General features: G+C 33.1%; 1 protein-coding gene and 1 long non-coding RNA gene across 3 annotated transcripts; both read left to right on the top strand.

Moving 5' to 3' along the window:
• The first annotated feature begins 7567 nt into the window (after positions 1–7567).
• On the top strand, positions 7568–13756 carry LOC7471833 (protein REDUCED WALL ACETYLATION 3). 2 transcript variants are annotated; one of them, XM_052445706.1, is made up of 17 exons: positions 7569–7731; positions 7903–7950; positions 8091–8182; positions 8711–8848; positions 8941–8997; positions 9090–9162; positions 9307–9465; positions 10078–10227; positions 10342–10597; positions 11034–11149; positions 11234–11320; positions 11421–11509; positions 11704–11766; positions 11894–11950; positions 12816–12912; positions 13009–13167; positions 13391–13756. In XM_052445706.1, the coding sequence occupies exons 2-17, from the start codon at positions 7912–7914 to the stop codon at positions 13394–13396; spliced, it is 1638 nt and encodes a 545-aa protein (XP_052301666.1). In that variant the 5' UTR covers positions 7569–7731; positions 7903–7911; the 3' UTR covers positions 13397–13756. The 2 variants fall into 2 exon arrangements, with proteins under 2 accessions (XP_052301665.1, XP_052301666.1); XM_052445705.1 differs by lacking the exon at positions 13391–13756 and having other exon boundaries at positions 7568–7950; positions 13009–13355.
• Positions 13757–17225: 3469 nt separating this feature from the next.
• LOC127904038 (uncharacterized) lies at positions 17226–19676 on the top strand. Its single transcript, XR_008056835.1, has 3 exons — positions 17226–17294; positions 18361–18417; positions 19403–19676. It is a non-coding gene; the product is annotated as an uncharacterized LOC127904038 (long non-coding RNA).
• The last annotated feature ends 774 nt before the right edge of the window (positions 19677–20450 follow it).

Here is a 20450-nt window from a genome sequence, read left to right on the forward strand (position 1 = left end):
GGTTTAACCTCACGAATCAAAAGAAGATGAAGATTTATGAATTTAAATCGTAATTCTTAAGAAAAAAAACTGAGAAGGGATATCTAATAAAAATATATATATTTAAACTAAAGAGGCATGATTATAATTATGAGTAGAAAGAAAATATAAATAGAAACTTAGCTTTTAAGTTGGCTAGCCATTGGAGGGAGAAAAAGAGAAAATAATTGAAGCAAATTAATGAGAAATTCTTGCTAAAAGAATACCAAAAAAAGATAAATAAAAGGATCAGATAGGGGCTAGGAAGGGACCAAGCAAGGAATTTGAAGATTATCAAGGATTGTTTGGTAAAGAGATGCCAACTTTAAAAAAGAAGAGGAAAAGGCAAAAAAGTGAGTAGAAACTTATCTTTCTTGTTCTTGTCTCCTTAATTTAGTGTGCTTAAGAAATAAAAAATCTTGATTAGTAATAATTTTGATTTTTTAAGAAAAATTAACGTATTTTACATATGAAAATGTTATGTAAAATGTGTTTTAATGAATAAATGATTAAATGTATTTTTTATGATAGAATGAGGGTATTGCATGAATTAAAAAAATAAATAGAAATTGAAAACTAAACTGACGTCTCCCGAACTATATAAACCAGTTGACCGATTAGGATTACCAAATAATATTGTCGATTGATTGATAAAAAGAACAAAGAGTTTTGCTATTATCCAAATCAGTCAATCAAACCGGTCGACAATTTATTCAATTGTTAGGGACCCCAATAAAAGCAGCAATAATCGTTGAATCGATTGGTTATGTCATTGTGATCTGGTCAATAATTTTAGCTGACAATGAACTATTATTATTGAATTTAAAACATGTAGTTCTATAATGCAATGTTTGGCCAAGATGATGACAAGAGGGATCTGATTTTTTTTATTAAATAGTTAAATATATCATGTGGACTTATGTTAGTTGATGTTGAATGATTAAAAAAATCAATTGATTCAAGAGAGATTGAAGTTAAAACCATGCATTCTTTTTTAGGAAGGAAGTTTGATCAAATATGTAGGATAAGAGGATTAATTATGGAAATCGAATTTAAACTGTATGAAAGATAGAATAATAATTATAAAATACCCTTGGTTATAAGATCAAACTGATTAAAAATTAAAAATGAGACTTTTGAGATAAGGATTTTGAATTTCAAATAATTATGACTGTGATGATACAGGAGAGGCTACAGAAGCTGCTCGGCCGACGAGGACAGTCAAACGACAACAAATTCCAAGTAGGAGCTTAACACCTCAGTAGTTATTAATTCTTCTTTTAAAAATCAATTGTGACTATTATTTTCTTGATATCAATGAGTTTTATGGAGTTATTAATGATTAACAATTGTTATGTTGATATAAGAAATTTTAATGAAAAACAAAATAATTGGCATTCAAATAAGATATCGAATTGATTATGTAAATTCCTGATAAATCATAAATAAGATAATTGAGAAATATGATGTGTAAACCCCTTGTCTAAAAATTGGCAAATCAGTGTAATTATTAAATAAGGCAAACATAGGTACACGAAATATTAACTAATGGTAAATTGCTTAAATTTCCAGATCAGATAAAAAATATCATTTAAAGGAGAAAAATTGTAAATTTGAGAAGGATGATTTATAGAAAAATAAAAGGGAGTTTAAATAAATTAATACATGACCCTTTGTGCGAGAAATGTTGATTGTTTGTACAAACCCTACGTACAATCACACTTTTTGGACGGAAAGTAGTAAAAAAAACTCCTAGGAAAGATTTATGATAATTATGAATAGAAATATTCAACGAATTAACTTGAGAACCTTGATGATTTAATTAAATCATGTAGGAGGCAAAATTCAGATTTTGGCGAAAAACAATTTCAACTATCCAATTTTACAGTATTTAGAATATCTCGCAATCTGACCATTGAATCAGGTTGATATTTTACGAGTAGTCCCCTGATATATTTTTATACCTTGGGTTAAATGTTCATATCAACTGGAGTCTAGTAAGGCCTTGCAAAAATACCAACAGACGCAGATGATCATATTTCTTAAAAATTGTATTTGATTTCTTTATTACGGGTGTCTAGTTTTGTTATCATATAACTAAATAAATAATTATTTCAAATTATTAAACCCAATTGGGTCCATGAATCGTGTCGTGAGTTTGGTGAGTTAACTAAAGTTTTAGGTCGATCCAAGATGTCATTGTCTCATTATTAAAAAAAAATTGGTGTCATCTTGAATTTTTTTTTTTAAAATTAAACTAGGTTTTTAACGGTCATTCAAGTTGTCTTTAGACTCACCAAGTTGATCGAGGCATATTGAGTCAGCCCTCACACAATTTAATTTCAAACTCGGTTTAGGCAAAGAATTAAATTAGGAGTTTCTAATGGACAAGTTTATGGCACTATCAAAGAGTTCTCCATAACAACATCGAGCCTTAGATTATTCTTACTTTCTTGAGATACTCACACAAAAATTATTATAATGTTACACACACACAGAGTAAGAAACAAATATTATGATAAAAAGATTTCAATAAAAATAAAAATAAAAATGAGTGGATTAAGGGGTTTTGGTTGGGAATACATATTATAGTTTTTTTGTATGTATCTTCTGGTTTCTTTTTTATTTTTATTAATTAAATGACTTAGAACAAAAGGTTAGACTTTTTTCTTAAAATTAAAGTTATTAGTGAGAAAAGGGAGACTTATACAAGCAAATCAGTTTATTTTGATGGAATTTAATGACTTAGAACAAAAGGTTAGACTTTTTTCTTAAAATTAAAGTTATTAGTGAGAAAAGGGAGACTTATACAAGCAAATCAGTTTATTTTGATGGAATTTATATTATTACTCTTCTCATAAAAAAAAATTAGTTTCATATATTAGTGTCATTTATGAAAAGGGACACTTAAAATTAGTTTCTTTTGATGGAATTTATATTATTCCTCTTCTCATAAATTAGTTTCCTATAATTGGATAAAAAAAAACTTTAATTGGCTCCCCATACCATAAGATCAAATGTCTTGATCTTCATTATCTATTTCTCAATTTTATGACTTAGTCTTTAGTTAACATTAAGATCTCTCTTTAATATTTATTAGTGCATATAATCCTTAATTTATTTTATTAAATGTATGCATTAAATTTTGAGTTTATAATTAAAAAATTTCTTGCTACTAGAAAACATGTTGGCAATGCCTACAGATTATATTTTTGCATTAAAAAAAAAATTTGTAGACTAATTTTATGGGCTATTTTAGCATTTGTAATCTACTTGTTTTTTTATTTGAATTGTCATTTAATTTATATAATATGAGAGGTATTATATATAATTATGAGAGGTAAATTGGTCTTAGGGCCAAAACAAATTTCCTTCTTTTACAGGCTATTACAAATGCAAACCTAGAAGCCATGAAAATGACTTCTAAAGCTTTCATCTTCTTCTAAAATTTTGAGAAAATCAACTATGATTGAGAGCTTTAGGTGAGATTGAGCTGGTCTTTGAGAGAAAACATATTGATGGTAGGCACTTTAAGAGTCGTATCTCCACTTTCCACCATTGTTTGGGTTGCCCTTTGGGTTTGTTGTTATGTGCTATGTGTGCTACATTCTAGCTGAAGGAATTCACAACATCTAGCTTTGTGTAGGAGATATGGTCAGTGGAACATTTTAAAGAAAACACATTTCTGCATAATCGTTGAACTTTTTCTCCTTCAACCATTGGATTAGGATGTAATTGTGATAAATTGTTCTCCAAATGTTCTTTAAAGTCTAAACAATGGAGATCGGAAACAAACACTTTGGCTATAAATTGTTCTTCCTGAATAGTAGATCTTTAATTTTTAAGGTCAATTCGATTATGTTTCAATATAGAGATATTTAATCATTAGATTGATATGAAATTTAGGTATGTTATGCTAAACATGATGAGGTATGACTTCACCGTTGGGATTGATGACATATTGAATATGGAGAGAGTTTTGAGTAAATTTTATTTGTTGATATTATGATATTAGCATGAAATGTGTGATAATAAGGATAAATTCAAAAAATAAAGTTGAAATAAATCAATGGGTATGTTGTGTTGTGGATGCCTATGAAAGATGTTAGGAAGAAATGAAAATTTTTGTTGAAATTTTTGTGATAATATGTGTTAACGCACTTTGAAAGTCTAAGTGAATATACTTGAGGTAAATTTTTAGTTGAATAAATGATCTTCATAATTGAGTTAATATGGTGGGAAGTATGGGATGGAATAATTAGGTGAAATCTTGTGAAATCATATATTAACTTGATGTATATGTGTGATAATCATGATATAGGATAATCGTTTGGTATTAGTATGAATTTAAGAAAAATTTTGGTTGGATATGTGAATTTGAAGTGGTATGCGTGTTTGGGGGAAAATTGTGAATTTGAAGTTTGAGTAAATTTGTGATATTCAATGCTTATGGTGTAATGCAGAAGCTTTAAAAATTATAAAATAAATAGACCTTTTAATTTAAATGGATACTTGGTATGTGGTAATTTATGTCCGGAATGTGTAAGAATAATAAGGTTTTGATGATATTTAATAAAAACATATGTCTAAAAAATATTCTTAATTAATCTAAGAATTAATTAAAATAATATATCTAATAAGTTTTAAATAAAATAGTTTTATATGATTTAAATCTAAATTGAAAACATTAAGAAAAAAAGTTAGCGGGCCTGTGTGGCCTAACATGTCTGGCCCATTAAAAATCAAACTAGACATTTCAACCCTTTTTTTTTTGTTTCTTAAAATGGGTGGACGATGCATCATCCACCCAATATTTTTTAAAAAATATATATATATAATAGATGACATGTTATTTGTGTGCGTAGCTTTCGACCACCAAAGGAGGTGGATGCAAATTGAGTTGGGGTATTTTAGATTTAAAAAACTAAATTTTAGTATAGTTTCAACTAAAATGACCTAAAAAAACACTTTTAGAACCTCAATAAACCAATAATCAACCAATAAAACCCCTAAGTCAGCTAAAAAACACAATTATACTGGAAAAAAACTTATCTCGGCTTTGATCTATTGTTTTCAACAATATAGAAGCTAAAAAAAATACCTCAATGATACTTTTTTCATTAAAAGGAACACATTGAGATCAAATTTGATTTTTTTTTAATCAATGAAATCTCTCTTAAGAATAATGTACGGAAGGGTAGATAATCTATCAAATTCAAATAGTGATAAGAAAGATGATCTTTGTGATAAGGAAGATGATATTATAATATAAAGGATGACTTGGAGATAAAAAAGGATTAAGTGCATGGTTGTTTTAGGAAGTCAAGTAAAGTATAAAGTATGATTATATTGTATGGGTTTTTGTATAGAAATTTTTGTGATTATTGTGATAAATGTAATAAAATGAATATAAAGATTGATTTAAATGAGTTATATGACATAACTTGGGGCTATTTTGGGGACATCTTTGTTTGGTTCCCGGATGGGGGAAGCTATTATAAGAATATATGACATACAAAAACAAATGCACAAAATTCGCTAACAACATAAGCAATGATTGTTTAAAATTGTTAAATCACATGTATATGGTGTGTTGAATAATGTGTTACCAGAGTATATGTGACATGATTTGGAATTGTTTTTAGTGTTCATGTATGAAATTATAAAATATGTATCTAATAACATGTTTGTAATATGATATAAATTGACTTAATATTTAATATGATATGAAAATAAATTGTGATAAAATGACGTTCCATTGACAAAGGTGGTGATCACGTGCTGGAATGTGACTGCCAACTGTGTTGTTAAACACAAAAAGAGCGAGAAATATTATGGATAAAATTATAAAGTTATGTGAGGAGAATTCAATTCAAACATGAGTATACGAAGGAAAAGAAATTTAATAATATTCTAATCATGTGATGTAATGGACCACTAAGATGAAAGATAAGTAAACCTTGAATATGTTTTTACTTAGTGGGGAGAAAATATGTTACCGACAGGGAAATGATGTGATATAATATGACAAGTTAAAAATAGTGATAATACAATTGAAATCAACTATAATAAGACAAGTTAGTTGCTAAATGACCATGGGTATGAAAAATAAGAATTTTAAATTGTTGTGTAAAAGTCAAATCACTAAAAAATATATGATATCATTTTATTTTATTTTTGTAAATGAATGATTCTCCGTGGTGTTTCTTTTTATATTGATAAAGTTGCTTGTTAACATATGGGTAGGAAAAATTATTTATTGGATGACATGATGGGTGTATAGAAATATACCTATATAAATCCGGTGTGAAGGGCTCGAATAATAGATTTGATATAAATAGCAAAAATGAGAATTATTATGTTGATGAGTGTGACATATGTATATGTTAATAAGGAAATGATTCGATTATCAAATTATAATAGATTTTAAATATTATATATTAACTCTTATGAAATGTAAAAATTATTATGAACATTGTGTTTGCAGGTGATTCAATTACTTATACTCTAAATTAATGAAGAAAAATACAAGTTTAAGGAATAAATCGTAATAGTCTTGTATCATGTAAAAAAAAATTAACCTAATTTTCCGAGATCAAGGCTCAATGAAGCTATTTTACGTGTAGAAATTACAAGGTATTACAAAAATAGTTAGTTTAGTCCCTCTAGTTTAAAAAGCTTAACATCACACTTTTTTAGTTTTTTTTATTTACATTTATAACTTAGTCCAGAGAATACAGCTTGATAAGTTTATTTTATGAAACAAATAACAAGTTTTAAGAAATTAATAGATAGTCAAAGGATTAAATTATGGTTTGTGAAGCTATATATAAAAATCTAAATTATCATATCACTAAACATTACCCTACAATACTAAAAGATCTAGGGTTTATTATAGTTTTGTACAATTTATATTACCAATAAAGAATCTTAAAATATTTTTTTTCATTGTTTTATAATAATTATGTGTAGTGGCTCAATCACGTGGGGCATGTGGAGATTGCAGGTTTAAATTTTATTGGTAATATTTTTTTTATAGGAATTGTTTTTTTTTTAAAGGGAAGAATAATTTTTTTAAAATAAAGCATGACAAATGCTAAAAGAAAACATGATAATAAAAATTATCTTGATTGAATTTTTTTTAAATAAATATATTTTTGAGTTTAATATTATTTGGTAACGCGGGGCAAACCGTTTTCTTAAAAAATTCAATTTTTATTTTTGTTAAAAATTAATTTTTTTATATGTTTTGGATTGTTTTGATACGTTGATTTTAAAAATAATTTTAAAAAATATTATTTTAATATATTTTAATACGAAAAATACTTTAAAAAATAACCACAACCATACTCCAAAAAAGAGATCCCGTTCAAAAAATTCCTCCATGCAGAGACATTTTGTTTTGGTATTTATTTTTTTTCCCTCCTAGAAGAAGCATATAAACGAACTAAAATATTATTATTTACTCTTGCAAATTTCTGATTACTTAAAAAAACAAAAATAATAAGAAAGTACAAGATCAATGAAAGAAACAATGATTACAGCGAATTATTTAATTATTCCTCCACAGACATTGCACTAAGCCCAAAAATATTTTTGTTGAGTATTGGAAGGAAAAGAGCAACAGAGACAGAGAAAGCAAACGAGGACACTAACCGTCGCTGGGAAGGAATGGGAATGTGAATAGGTGTCAGGGTAGTGAGGTGATCTGAGGTGAGAGGGACTTCTCCTCTGTCTCTCAATATTTTTTCTATTTCTTTAAGCAAACTCTTTGCTTACAAAATACAGGTCGATCTCTCTCTCTCTCTGTTGCTAAGCCTATTATGCTGGCCTCCCTCGGGATCTTACTTTGTTTCTTGATTTGAATTAAATTAATTGATTAAGGATCCAAAAATGGTGGTATCGGATGGCCCCATCATCAGCGCTGGACAGGTAACCTTTTCTTCCGCATTCTCATTTTTTTTTCTTATCATCAATCTTCATTTTCAGCTAACAAGTTGATTCGCAATGTAGCTGTGCATATGTTCCAGGGTGGTACCAGGATTTCCTTATCTGTCTCTTTGTTGTATCAGGTTGCGTTTTTGCTAGGAATTATTCCCATTTTTGTGGCATGGATTTATTCGGAGTTCCTAGAGTATAAGAAAACTTCATCCCTTTCCAAACTGTGAGTTTAATCAATTATTCCATTGATTTTTTTTTATTGTATTCCGTGTTTCAGATGATGAAATATGGATTTGTTTTTTTTTTCCATGTAATTATATTTTTGATCTATGAACTGACACTAGCATTGAGGACACTTTAATGAAGAAAAGTGTTTGTCGATTTTGAGGACATCATCCAAATGCTTTCTTGGTGTTTATATTGAAGATTTTAACCTGTGCAAGATGATTGTTCAGTGTGGATTGCCTGGCTGCTTGGATAACTAATTAGTTGGTTAAGATTGCTCCCTTATGATCGTATAACTGATGATTTGCTAGAGTAGATTGGTAACTGTCATTTAATTGAAGTTTGCTGATACTAAAGTCCTCCTTGTTACGTTTTTTTTTTTTTTGGTTCCAGTCAAGAGAATCTAAACTAGCAATGTGTGATTGGATGTTGATTGAACTACTTAGCTTCTACTTGTGGCACGCAATGGACAATGTTTTTTTCAAATATTTTCTTATGCTAATCAACTGAATTATCTGATATACAGTCATTCAGACAATAATCTGCTTGACTTGGAAAAGGAGACAATCAAGGAAGATGATCGGGCTGTTTTGCTGGAGGGAGGCCTTCCTAGATCAGCATCTGCCAAATTTCATAGTTCTGCCACCAAAATGAACTTAATTAGGTTGCATTTCACATTATTCAGTATATTCATGGAGTTATATACGAATTTTCTAAAAGTTTCTCTCTTAATTTCCATACTTTATTGTCTTCCAGGTTTATGACCATGGATGACTCTTTCTTGCTAGAAAACCGAACAACATTGAGAGTAATGTAAGCTGTAAATTTTTCTAGATAATGAATAGATGTCTGTGTTGTCTCTTTGCTTTCTCTTTTCTCTTGTTTTACCATGCAAATTCTTGTAGGTCTGAGTTTGGTGCAGTTTTGGTGTACTTCTATATCTGTGATCGCACAAATATACTGGGAGAATCTACGAAGGTACTTTTTTTGCAGGTTCATTGGTCATGTGTTTATTTACTATCATGATTTCATCGCTGACAGCTTTGCAATGAAATGCTCTGCTTAAGTATAGTTATGCCAATCCTTTCTTATTTTATTTTGGGTTTGATGTTCTCTGGACAGAACTACAACCGTGACCTTTTTGTCTTCCTCTACCTTCTTCTCATCATAGTATCAGCAATGACTTCATTGAGGAAACATACTGACAAGTCAACTTTTACCGGAAAATCCACACTTTACCTTAACCGGCATCAGACTGAGGAGTGGAAAGGGTGGATGCAGGTAAGGTTTTCTTGTTGAAGCTTTTAACTTGTATAGGAATTTAATGACTGCAAAATTCATAAAAGTTCTAGAATTTTTATAAAGTTATGCTTGGTTTACAACAGAGAACAAAATGCACACCTGCATCTTTCCTCTTTCATACTTCTAACTTTGGAATTCATTTTGTTAATCACCAAATTTTTTTGCAATTAATGTATTGGGCATATTTGTGTTTTTGTTCTATGTATTTTCATATGGCCACAGGTAGTGTTATTATTCTCACTTTTTTATTGATTTTATTAGGATTTCAGACTGACTAGGCAGGAACTCGTCTCAAATATTTGATCTTTTATTCTTCTAGTTAGTGCATCTCCATCCTGGTAGAATTCCAAGAAATCACAAAATCATTGCATAGAATGCTACATGAATTTGCTTTCAATCATTCAAATGTAATCAGTTTGATATTCATAATGTGTTAATTGGATGTGTTAGTTGGATATTAGAGATTGTCCACACTGCTTGCTCCACATATAAAATTAATTATTTGCTGCATTTGTTGTGTATAATAAATTAGCCATGCAAAGTGTCTGAGGCTGCACTAACTCTCTTTTTTATTTTCTTTTCCTGAAACAGGTCATATTCTTGATGTACCATTATTTTGCTGCGACAGAGATATACAATGCAATTCGTGTCTTTATTGCCGCATATGTCTGGATGACTGGGTTTGGCAACTTCTCTTATTATTACATTAGAAAGGATTTCAGCGTAGCTCGGTTTGCACAGGTCATCGATTCCAAACCATATATTATTCCATAATAGCATGCCCCCCCCCCCCCCCCCCCCTTTTTTTATACATTACCTATAAAAATGATTTTAAATACATGTTCCTTGGTGCAGATGATGTGGCGGCTCAATCTCTTTGTGGCGTTTTGCTGTATTGTCCTTAACAATGACTACATGCTGTATTATATTTGTCCAATGCACACGTTATTTACTGTAATGGTCTATGGAGTCCTTGGTATTTTTAACAAGTATAATGAGAATAGCTCAGTGATTGCTGTGAAGATTCTTTCATGCTTTCTCATGGTTATCTTGATTTGGGAAACACCTGGAGTTTTTGACATACTCTGGAGTCCATTAACATTCCTATTAGGTTAGTATCTTACATAATTTGTCTTGTTTTGGTTCATAATCATTTGCTTGGCTATTTTTGTTTGACATTTGGTGAGCTTGCTTAGTGAATTTCCACTTTATATACTTCAATGAGATGGGACTGAGTAAAAAATGTTGCAGTTTTTTTGTTTTTTGTTTTTATTTGTTCTTTCTTGAACTGAATCTTCTTTTTGTTGTTTGTTTAACTGTTATAATTTTAATGGTCTTAATCTCGATTGTTGTTCTGCATGTATATCTGACGGGTTAGTTGATTTTTTATGTTTTTTTTTATTGTCAAAAGAAGAAGTTTCTTTTAGAATTATCCAAAACAGGAACTTGGTTAATTTAGCTTGATTAAGTGGCAAGATTCAAGTTCAGTTGGAATGTCATGATTGCCTTTCTTCTGCATATGCTTAATAGCTACATCTTTATGGCAGGCTATACTGATCCTGCGAAGCCTGACCTCCCTAGGCTGCATGAATGGCACTTCAGATCGGGACTTGATCGCTATATATGGATCATTGGGATGATATATGCTTATTTTCACCCCAATGTAAGCACTTGAACTGTGGTCATGTTAAGTCTTTCTTCTTGCTATCCCAACATCTAAATCTTTTAAAACATCTTGAGATTTCAGGTCGAGAAGTGGATGGAAAAGTTGGAGGAATCTGAAATCAAGAAGAAACTCTCAATCAAAACAGGCCTAGTAGCTGTTTCATTATCTGTGAGTTGCGTGATTATGTCTACTCACTGTTACCTTAGATTTCTGATAATCTGTTTTCATCCTCTGATGGTGCTTTGATCTCTTTCTTTGTCCTTTCAAGGTTGGTTATCTGTGGTATGAATGTATTTACAAGCTGGACAAAGTTTCATACAACAAGTACCACCCCTACACATCATGGATCCCCATAACGTATGTATCAAGGATATATGTTGGTATTTGTGTTTATATGCCTTTTATTTTATTTTATTTTCCCTTGTTAAGAGCTATTATAGATGGAGGATGCTTATGGAGCTCAATGAGTGGTCTGCAGAATATTGATTTTGTAATTTGGTCTAATTTACTCTTCCATCATCTTATTATAATATCAATTTTATGTGATTCAGTGTTTACATTTGCTTGCGGAATTGCACTCAGCAGCTCAGGAGTTTCTCTTTGACTCTCTTTGCGTATGTTATCTTTCCCAGTATACATGTTTTCATTGGCAGTAACTTCTCATAGTTTGCTTTTTTGTTTGAATATGAATAACCATGCTAATTTTGTACTTTCCCTAATTGGGCTACTTTAAATCCACAGTTGGCTGGGCAAGATAACTTTGGAGACCTATATTTCGCAGTTCCACATCTGGTTGAGGTTTGAGGATTAACTATTTGGTTCCTTTTTTTTCTTCTGTTTATTTGCATCTCCTTTTTTCATTCTATCATCATAGACAATTAACTGAATTTAAACTATAGAAAGATATTCTTAAAGTAGTTTTTATGGGTGCCCTCACAAAGCACAAGAGACCACTAAACCAGCAACTGCACTTTGAAAATGCAACTAACAAATCCAGCTATGATATCGTTATTGGACTCTACGTTGATCCAATTTGGTTGTTAGCTGTTTTTTAGAGCAATTCTAACAAGGTTGTATATTAAAACATTGCATGCCAGTTTAGTTATCAAACACTCATCTTTCCACGTACATTTTTGGGTGATGGATTATGGACTTCTTTAAGAATTTTGTGATTGCAAGTGTTTTTGGCAACATTTTGATAGTTCTGAAGATGTCATGCAAAGTGTAATCTTTAATGACTTGTGTGAGAAAAGAGCATAAACTAGTGATGTGAAGAAAATCCATATTTAGTACTGAATAATTAAAAAATTAACTAATTTTAAAAAATAGTGTACAATTTATTAAATGCATATCTGACTGGTTTCACGATAAGTGACTGGACAAATTGGGAATATATTTTTGAATTCAGGAACTTGGGGTAATGGAATAGCCATTCAATTGGTAAAGATTTTTAGCTTGCTTATGAAGCATCATTAAGTTTGAAACTTTACGGCTATGCATTATGCACAGAAAAAAAAATCTTATTAACACCACAGCAGGGATCAATTCTTTCAAAAAAAAATAATAATAATAAGCAATTAGAAGGGAAAGAATTCAGCAGTTTACTGATTTCTATTTTGATCGAGCTAGGAGAAATGTGTTTCTAACTTCCTTGCATTTGCAGATCGGACATGCCCAATGGACAGCCTAAGTGGCTTCTTTCTGTTATTCCTGAATATCCATTACTGAATTTCATGCTTACAACAGCCATCTATGTCCTAGTAAGTAAACTTGGTCTTGACCACATAATGTTATCAGAAATAGAAATAGTAACTAAGACGATCTTTCTTGTGCTACTATTTTACTTGCTTTTGCAGGTATCTCATCGACTTTTTGAATTGACTAATACGCTAAAGACAGTTTTCATACCCACAAAAGACAATATGCGGCTGTTTTACAATTTTGTAGCAGGGGCTGCTATATCTCTGTGTTTGTATTGTGTAGCAGTCATTCTTCTTCATATCCTTCATTCAGCAGTAAGCCCCTCGCTTGTGCTTGAGAATAATATGGTAGCTTCCGATGATCTAGAATTATGTAGCTAACCATACAAGACCCATGATGGTTGAGACAGTGAGATCCAAGATCAATAACTGCCTATCTGCTGATGGGATTTTGTTATGATTTCGTTACTGCTCTAAAATTTATTTCAATGTTCATTGTCTGCCTCTGGTACTCAAATGACACAACTTTGTAATGCAGGCCTGAAAAGTCAAGACCGAAGACACTACATTGAAGTTTTATATTGGATGTACAGAGAAAAATAGAGTGAAACAAGGAAACTTGAAGATATTGCTCAGAGATTTAGCTCAAGAATTCAACGAAGTTGATGAAAAAATCCCTCTATTGCCATTCCGGACTTGGTTATTTGGCTTGGAAATTGAGCAGCTGGCATGCATGGCAGGAAGGAGGTTCCTTTTCTAATGACACAGATCACCATATATTCATTTTTGTTTTTTGATTCGTGATTTTTTACCCAATGATGAAAGTTGTAGTTCCTGTGACGTAGATTTGTTGTTTTGCAACAAACGAATTGAAGATTCAATTCTAAAGCCATTATTTTATAAATGTCTTATTACGTGTCTGGTGCAATTATATTATAAACTTATTTTCAAAAAGAATAAAATCTGATAATTACTTGTTTTTTGTTTTTTTTATCTGTTCAATTTTTCAATGGTTGTTGGAGGACACAAACTGGGTTGATGAGGTCCTCGAATGGGTTGCAGGCTTGGCTGGGGATTAGTGGGAGGTTTTGTAACCTGTTATATTAGTATGTGCCGTGTTTCTGCTTTGTTTATGTTTTTCAATAGACACTGGTTTATTCTTGTTCTGGACATGAATGGAAGAAAACAGAGATTGGGTGGATGATGGCAACCATAGTGTTTCTGATGCTAAAGCACAAACCCTTGTTTGATTTATTAATAATTATTGGAAATTTTAAAATACAAATTATGATAGGCAAGGCGAGTTGTATTATTTTGGATAGGTGGAAAAAACATTGATCAAATTAAATTATGATTTAATCATGGGTTTAATTAAGTTTAACAATTATTTTAGGTCAAATTAAAAGATTTAATTTGGTGCAAGGGCTTTATTATTACTTTAATGGATTAAATTAATTTTATTAGGAACTTAATTTGTGAAAAATTAAGTTTGGAAGTTTAATTGAGGATTAATTGAGATGATTGAAATTTTAGAGGACCAAATTTAATTTCTTAAATTTAATTGGGTGAAATCAGAGATAAATTAAAAGAAAATCAAAGTTTGAGGGGTCAATTAAGGGTCAAATTAAAAAAATTTAGAACCCAAGGATCTTTTTGCAAAAGGCACACGAATTCAAGAACCTAATTTGGTTAAAAACATGGGTGAAATTAAAGAAATTAGAAGTTTGAAGGTCAATTAAGAGCCAAATTGAAGAAATTCAAGACCAAAAACCTTTTTGTAAAAGGTGTATGGATTCAGGGACCAAATTCTGTTGAAACAAGGGTGAAATTGAAGAAATTGAAAGATTGAAAGTCAATTAAGGATAAAATAGAAAATATCCAAGACCAAGATTCAAGATGAAAAATGTGCTTAAATCAGGAGGTGCTTTTGAAACTTGACAGAGGTGAAATTGAATTGATTCTTAGAATAAAAATTCAATTAAAAACCTAATTGAATAAATTGAAAGGTTGAGGGATTAAATTGAAAGATGAGTTTTAAACCTGATTTAAACCAAAAAAATCCAAAACAGTATTGTTTCATTTAAATGAAATGGAATCATTTAATTTAAATGAAACGACGCGTCTTGTATAAAACACTATCGTTTTGTTAATTGAGAGAGAGAAAGAGAGAGAGAGAGAGGACATTGTTTTAAAGGATACTATTTATTATCTTCTACCCAAAACAAGTAAAGACAACCTGCTTGGAGAGGGGTTTTCGGCACCATTTTTCCTCTTCAATATAATCTCAATGACCGAAAAAGCTTGCTCTCGTTGATCTTTTGATGAAGGAGGATCCCGCCAATCTTGTTTCAGTCTTTCCCCTACTCCAATATGTCTGCAAAGTTGACCCAAAGAGGCTGACCCGACCAGTCATTGTAACCTGTGATGATGACTTTTGACTAATAGTTGAGATTCTTCCCATTTGAATTAAGGGCTAAGATTCATGCCCAATAAACACCAGATATCCCTCTTTAATCCTCTATAAATAAGGGTGAATTCTGTGCAAAAAAAAAGGAGAAAATTAGGAGATAAGATAGGCAAAAAACCAACTCTTATACACCATTTTTCAACTGCCCAAGTAACTAAAACCTTGCTCATTCATCAACCAACCACCCAAAACCCCTAAATTGAAGGGAATCAAGTTTTTAGACCAAGAAATAACCCGAAAACACCATAAACATTTACCATATTCATCATTATCTCCCATGGTTTCTCTACTTTTTTTTGTTCCACCACTGCACCCTCATCATCTAATCACCACCTTTGACGAGCACTACCACCAATGACCAACACCATAAGCTAGGTACCATTTCTCTTTACCTCCACGATGAGCTTTTTGAATGATAAAACATGTATGCAGAACGTGGACAATTCATGGTCTGCAATAAGTTTTCAACAAAAACATAATTACTAGGCTAGCCTAGTGACCATGCAATATAAAACATAGTTACTAAGCTAGGCTAGTGATCACCTGTATAGTTGAGCTGGATCTAGTCCACTTCATATATAAAAAAAAAAGCTTGTCGGGTTATCTGTTAGCCCAACAAATTAGGTCGGGCTGGGCCTGAGCCCAACTCATACACGTGGACTTGGGTCTTAAGCCTAATAGAACCAGCCCACATTTTTCCTTAAGAAATAAGGTCTTGTTTGGCTACTTAGGGTGTTTTTACCAAACAAGCATTTAAGGTATTTTTTATGCCTTTAATTTTAGGCTACGAGCGCATTTGGAAAACACACCCTAAATCCTTTTTTTTAGTTTTAATTTGTTCTTATTCTGAGGTATAACCAAACAGACTCTTAAAATTTTCAAAAAATTCAGGTTTTATTTTGAAATTATTTGTGGGTCCCTCACGTGTTTTTCTAAAAAAACTTTTCTAATATCATATTGTAAACTTATACAGTAAAATACAAATTCAATATTAAAATAATTGATTTTTCTTATGAATTTTGAAAAAAAAATCATTTTTTATTTAAGAAAAACATAAAAATATATTTTTTTAGAACTTCATTTAATATCAAACTATAGACTTATACTGTAAACACCCAAAGGAAAATATATATATATTTAGAGAGAGAGGGATGATGATGAATGCAGTTTTCGCTGCCGATGCAGAAATCGGCAGCGACGCAGTTTTCGCTGCCGATTCTGGACTGGGCAGCGATGCAGTTTTCGCTGCCGATGCAGAAATCGGCAGCGACGCAGTTTTCGCTGCCGATGCAGAAATCGGCAGCGATGCAGTTTTCGCTGCCGATTCTGGACTGGGCAGCGATGCAGTTTTCGCTGCCGATGCAGAAATCGGCAGCGACGTAGTTTTCGCTGCCGATGCAGAAATCGGCAGCGATGCAGTTTTCGCTGCCGATTCTGGACTGGGCAGCGATGCAGTTTTCGCTGCCGATTCTGGACTTGGCAGCGACGCAGCCTTCACTACCGATACAGAAATCGGTAGCGACACAGTTTTCGCTGCCCATTTCTTGATCGGCAGCGACGCAGTTTTCGCTGCCGATTTCTCAATGAACAGTGACGCAGAGCTGGGAGGGAGGGGTAAAACTGGTTTTAGATAAACCAAACAAGGATAAGGACACACCTAAACCAACCCCCAAACAACCCATTCCATTGGATGGGTAGTATAAATACAAAGAGGGGAGAGAGAATGACCCATCTTCTTCCAAATCCAGCAGCTGCATGCCGTTCTTCCCTTCCCCTTTCACAACAGAAACGTTAATCAGACCAGTAGAGATTACTTTGTGAACTTGTGAGGGAGGGATGAGACCTTGAGAGAGGAGTGGGCAGCTGCATAGAGGAGAGGAAAAAGAGAGCCGGAAAAACGTGAGAGGAAGAAGAAGGAGGAGAACCAGCAGCTGAATAGTGTCAAACCTTCCTCAAACTTAGTTAAATTCAGAAGGTATGGGTCATGAAACTCTCTTCCTCTCCCCCGTAAGATCAAAAACGAAAATGAAGAAGAAAAACCCTAAGAAAAGAATTGATCTAAGACCTAAGCCAGCTGTGAAGGAAGCTGAAATTAACCAAGAGAACAAACAAACAAAAGTGAAATAAAGTCAATTTCAGAACATCTAACAAATCAAGGTAGAGGGCTGGCTTTAACTAGGGGGTAATTAATGTGTTCTGCTGTGATGATTGTTGCTGGAATTAATGTGATGTTGTTGCTGGAATTAATGTGATGTTGTTGCTGGAATTAATGTGTTCTGCTGTGATGTTTGTTGCTGGAATTAATGTGTTCTACTGTGATGATTGTGCTGAAATTGATGCTCCCGATTGTGTGTTGCGCAGCGAAATTCTGTTTCGCTGCCGCAACTGAACCTGCTGCAGCGAATTGATATTCGCTGCCGATTTGTGTGTTGCGCAGCGAAATTCTGTTTCGCTGCCGCAACTGAACCTGCTGCAGCGAATTGATATTCGCTGCCGATTTGTGTGTTGCGCAGCGAAATTCTGTTTCGCTGCCGCAACTGAACCTCCTGCAGCGAATTGATATTCGCTGCCGATTTGTGTGTTGCGCAGCGAAATTCTGTTTCGCTGCCGCAACTGAACCTGCTGCAGCGAATTGATATTCGCTGCCGCAACTGAACCTCCTGCAGCGAATTGATATTCGCTGCCGATTTGTGTGTTGCGCAGCGAAATTCTGTTTCGCTGCCGCAGCTGAACCTCCTGCAGCGAAGTGATATTCGCTGCCGAGTTGTGCGTTGTGCAGCGAAACTGTGGCGCCAACAGCGGTGCAGTTCTTGCTGCCGAATTGGGCAGCCCGCAGCGAACCAGTTCTCGCTGCCGATTCCTACAATAAGCCTCCTAGGCAGGAATGACTTAAATGCTAATAACAATTTCATGATATGATGGTGTAAAATAGGGAACACTTGAATGTGAACATATGAACTATTGAAATAAGTGTGATGATGAATGTGATTCAAAAATAAAATAAATACAACTGTGCTGATTTGTGACCATTGATGTCTTAGGTGGTGCGGTCGGGATTGGACCATCATCAAGACAGGAACGACCCACAGGTGGAGCAGGTAGGTGACTTGCACCTTTCTTTTTCATACGTTGAATCTTGGAATATTTTAACTTGAGTACTACCATATTGTTAGAACCGATATTAAATTGTCGAACGCTTAATTGTTGATAAAATAGTGATTAGCTTCGGCTAATGGCATCCAAACGGATGGCCGGGACAAAGAATGATTAGCTTTGGCTAATGGCGTCCGAATGGATGGCCGGGATGAAGGACTGATTAGCTTCGGCTAATGGCATCCAAACGGATGGCCGGGACAAAGAGTGATTAGCTTCGGCTAATGGCATCCGAATGGATGGCCGGGACAAAAGAGTGATTAGCTTCGGCTAATGGCATCCGAATGGATGGCCGGGACAAAGAATGATTAGCTTTGGCTAATGGCGTCCGAATGGATGGCCGGGTTAAAAAGGGATGATTTCGCTGCCGATTGTGGATCGGCAGCGACGCGGTTCCGCTGCCGATTCTGGATCGGCAGCGACACAGTATTCGATGCCGATACAGAAATCGGCAGCAACCTAGTTTCTGCTGCCGATACAGAAATCGGCAGCGACGCAGTTCCGCTGCCGATTCTGGATCGGCAGCGACATAGTATTCGCTGCCGATACAGAAATCGGCAGCGACCCAGTTTCCGCTGCCGATTCTGGATCGGCAGCGATGCAGTCTTCGCTGCCGATACAGAAATCGGCAGCGACCCAGTTTCGCTGCCGATTCCTTGATCGGCAGCGATGTAGTTTCGGCTGCCGGTTTTAGGATTGGCAACGACGCAGCTATCGCTATGGAATCTGGATGGATAGCCGGGACAAATAAACGACTAGTTTCGGCGAATGGCATTTGAAAACTTGTGTATCTATATGTACTACTAATTGTTACATCAAATACATGAAGAAATTATAAATGTTAATGCTTATTTAATTGCTAGGCCGTTAGTTACCATTATTATTATTATTAAGTATTTGTTTTCTCTTAAATGTTTTGTACTGCTGCAGGGACGTCACACCAACGAGATGTCTAGGATACCCGATACACGGGAACCTACTTTTGCAAGGAATTAAGTAGATGCATTCTAACTCACAATGTATTTTGTAGGGATCAATGTACTGAATGTATAACTTTTATTAGATCCTTTTTGTTTATAATTTGTGATGGCTATTAGTAGTATAAGAATGCAAACTCATGTCCATGTATATATATTTTTAATATGAACTTCAAATCATGCAACCTTAATATTATGTGTTTGTGTAAGATTCGCTTTTGAAAGAACTGTTGATTGTATGGATTGTATTTTGATGATGTGAGGATTCAAGTTCTTTGATTACCGGCACCATGTGTATTAAATATACATATATAAAAAAAAAAATTACTATTGTTTTGGGCTTAGAAAGCCGGGTCGTTACATATACTGTAAGATACGGATCCGATATTAAAAATACTCGATTTTCTCTAAAATTTTAAAAAATCCAAAAAATATTATCTCATTTCAAAAACTAAAAAAATATGTTTTTTTTTTCCATACATACGATCAAATTCTATAGGTTTTTTTCATGCATATTTTTTAAAGAAACAAAATCGTATTTGTTATGCTTGTAAACAGTTTTTAATTATCCATTAAAGTTTATTTAAAATACTAAAAATTCCATAATATGTAAATAATATTAGGAGTATTAGAATTTATGATTATCGATTAGTTTCTTTATCATATCCTTCTCGTAACGTTCTCCACATGGAACCACTACCCGGCCCCATGTTATTTTCTTGTTGTGTTGGGGGATTTGATAATATTGAGATGGACAGTGCCATCTCATACTATGATTTGGGCTAGATAACAGAGCCTTTCCCATCCCACAAATTCTCCCCCGCTTACAATCTTCATCATCATTATATCATATCACTACTATCAGATCTAAATGCAGACACTTTGAACTTTTTCTTCACGTAAATTTGTCTCTTTTTTGCAGATGATAGCTATCAGATATGGTTCCATGCCAATTGCAAGAAAAACCGGTGATCTAAATGAGAGGTAGGGTTCTCGACTTG

Source organism: Populus trichocarpa, chromosome 11, assembly GCF_000002775.5.
Source record: "Populus trichocarpa isolate Nisqually-1 chromosome 11, P.trichocarpa_v4.1, whole genome shotgun sequence".
Taxonomy (NCBI): Eukaryota; Viridiplantae; Streptophyta; class Magnoliopsida; order Malpighiales; family Salicaceae; genus Populus; species Populus trichocarpa.

Bases quoted from the DNA above. Each gene is read 5' to 3' on its own strand.
- LOC7471833 (XM_052445705.1), top strand. From the start codon at position 7,912: ATGGTGGTATCGGATGGCCCCATCATCAGCGCTGGACAG. The intron at 9,466-10,077 runs GTAAGGTTTTCT...TTCCTGAAACAG, and splicing joins AGTGGAAAGGGTGGATGCAG to GTCATATTCTTGATGTACCA. The intron at 12,913-13,008 runs GTAAGTAAACTT...TTGCTTTTGCAG, and splicing joins CAACAGCCATCTATGTCCTA to GTATCTCATCGACTTTTTGA.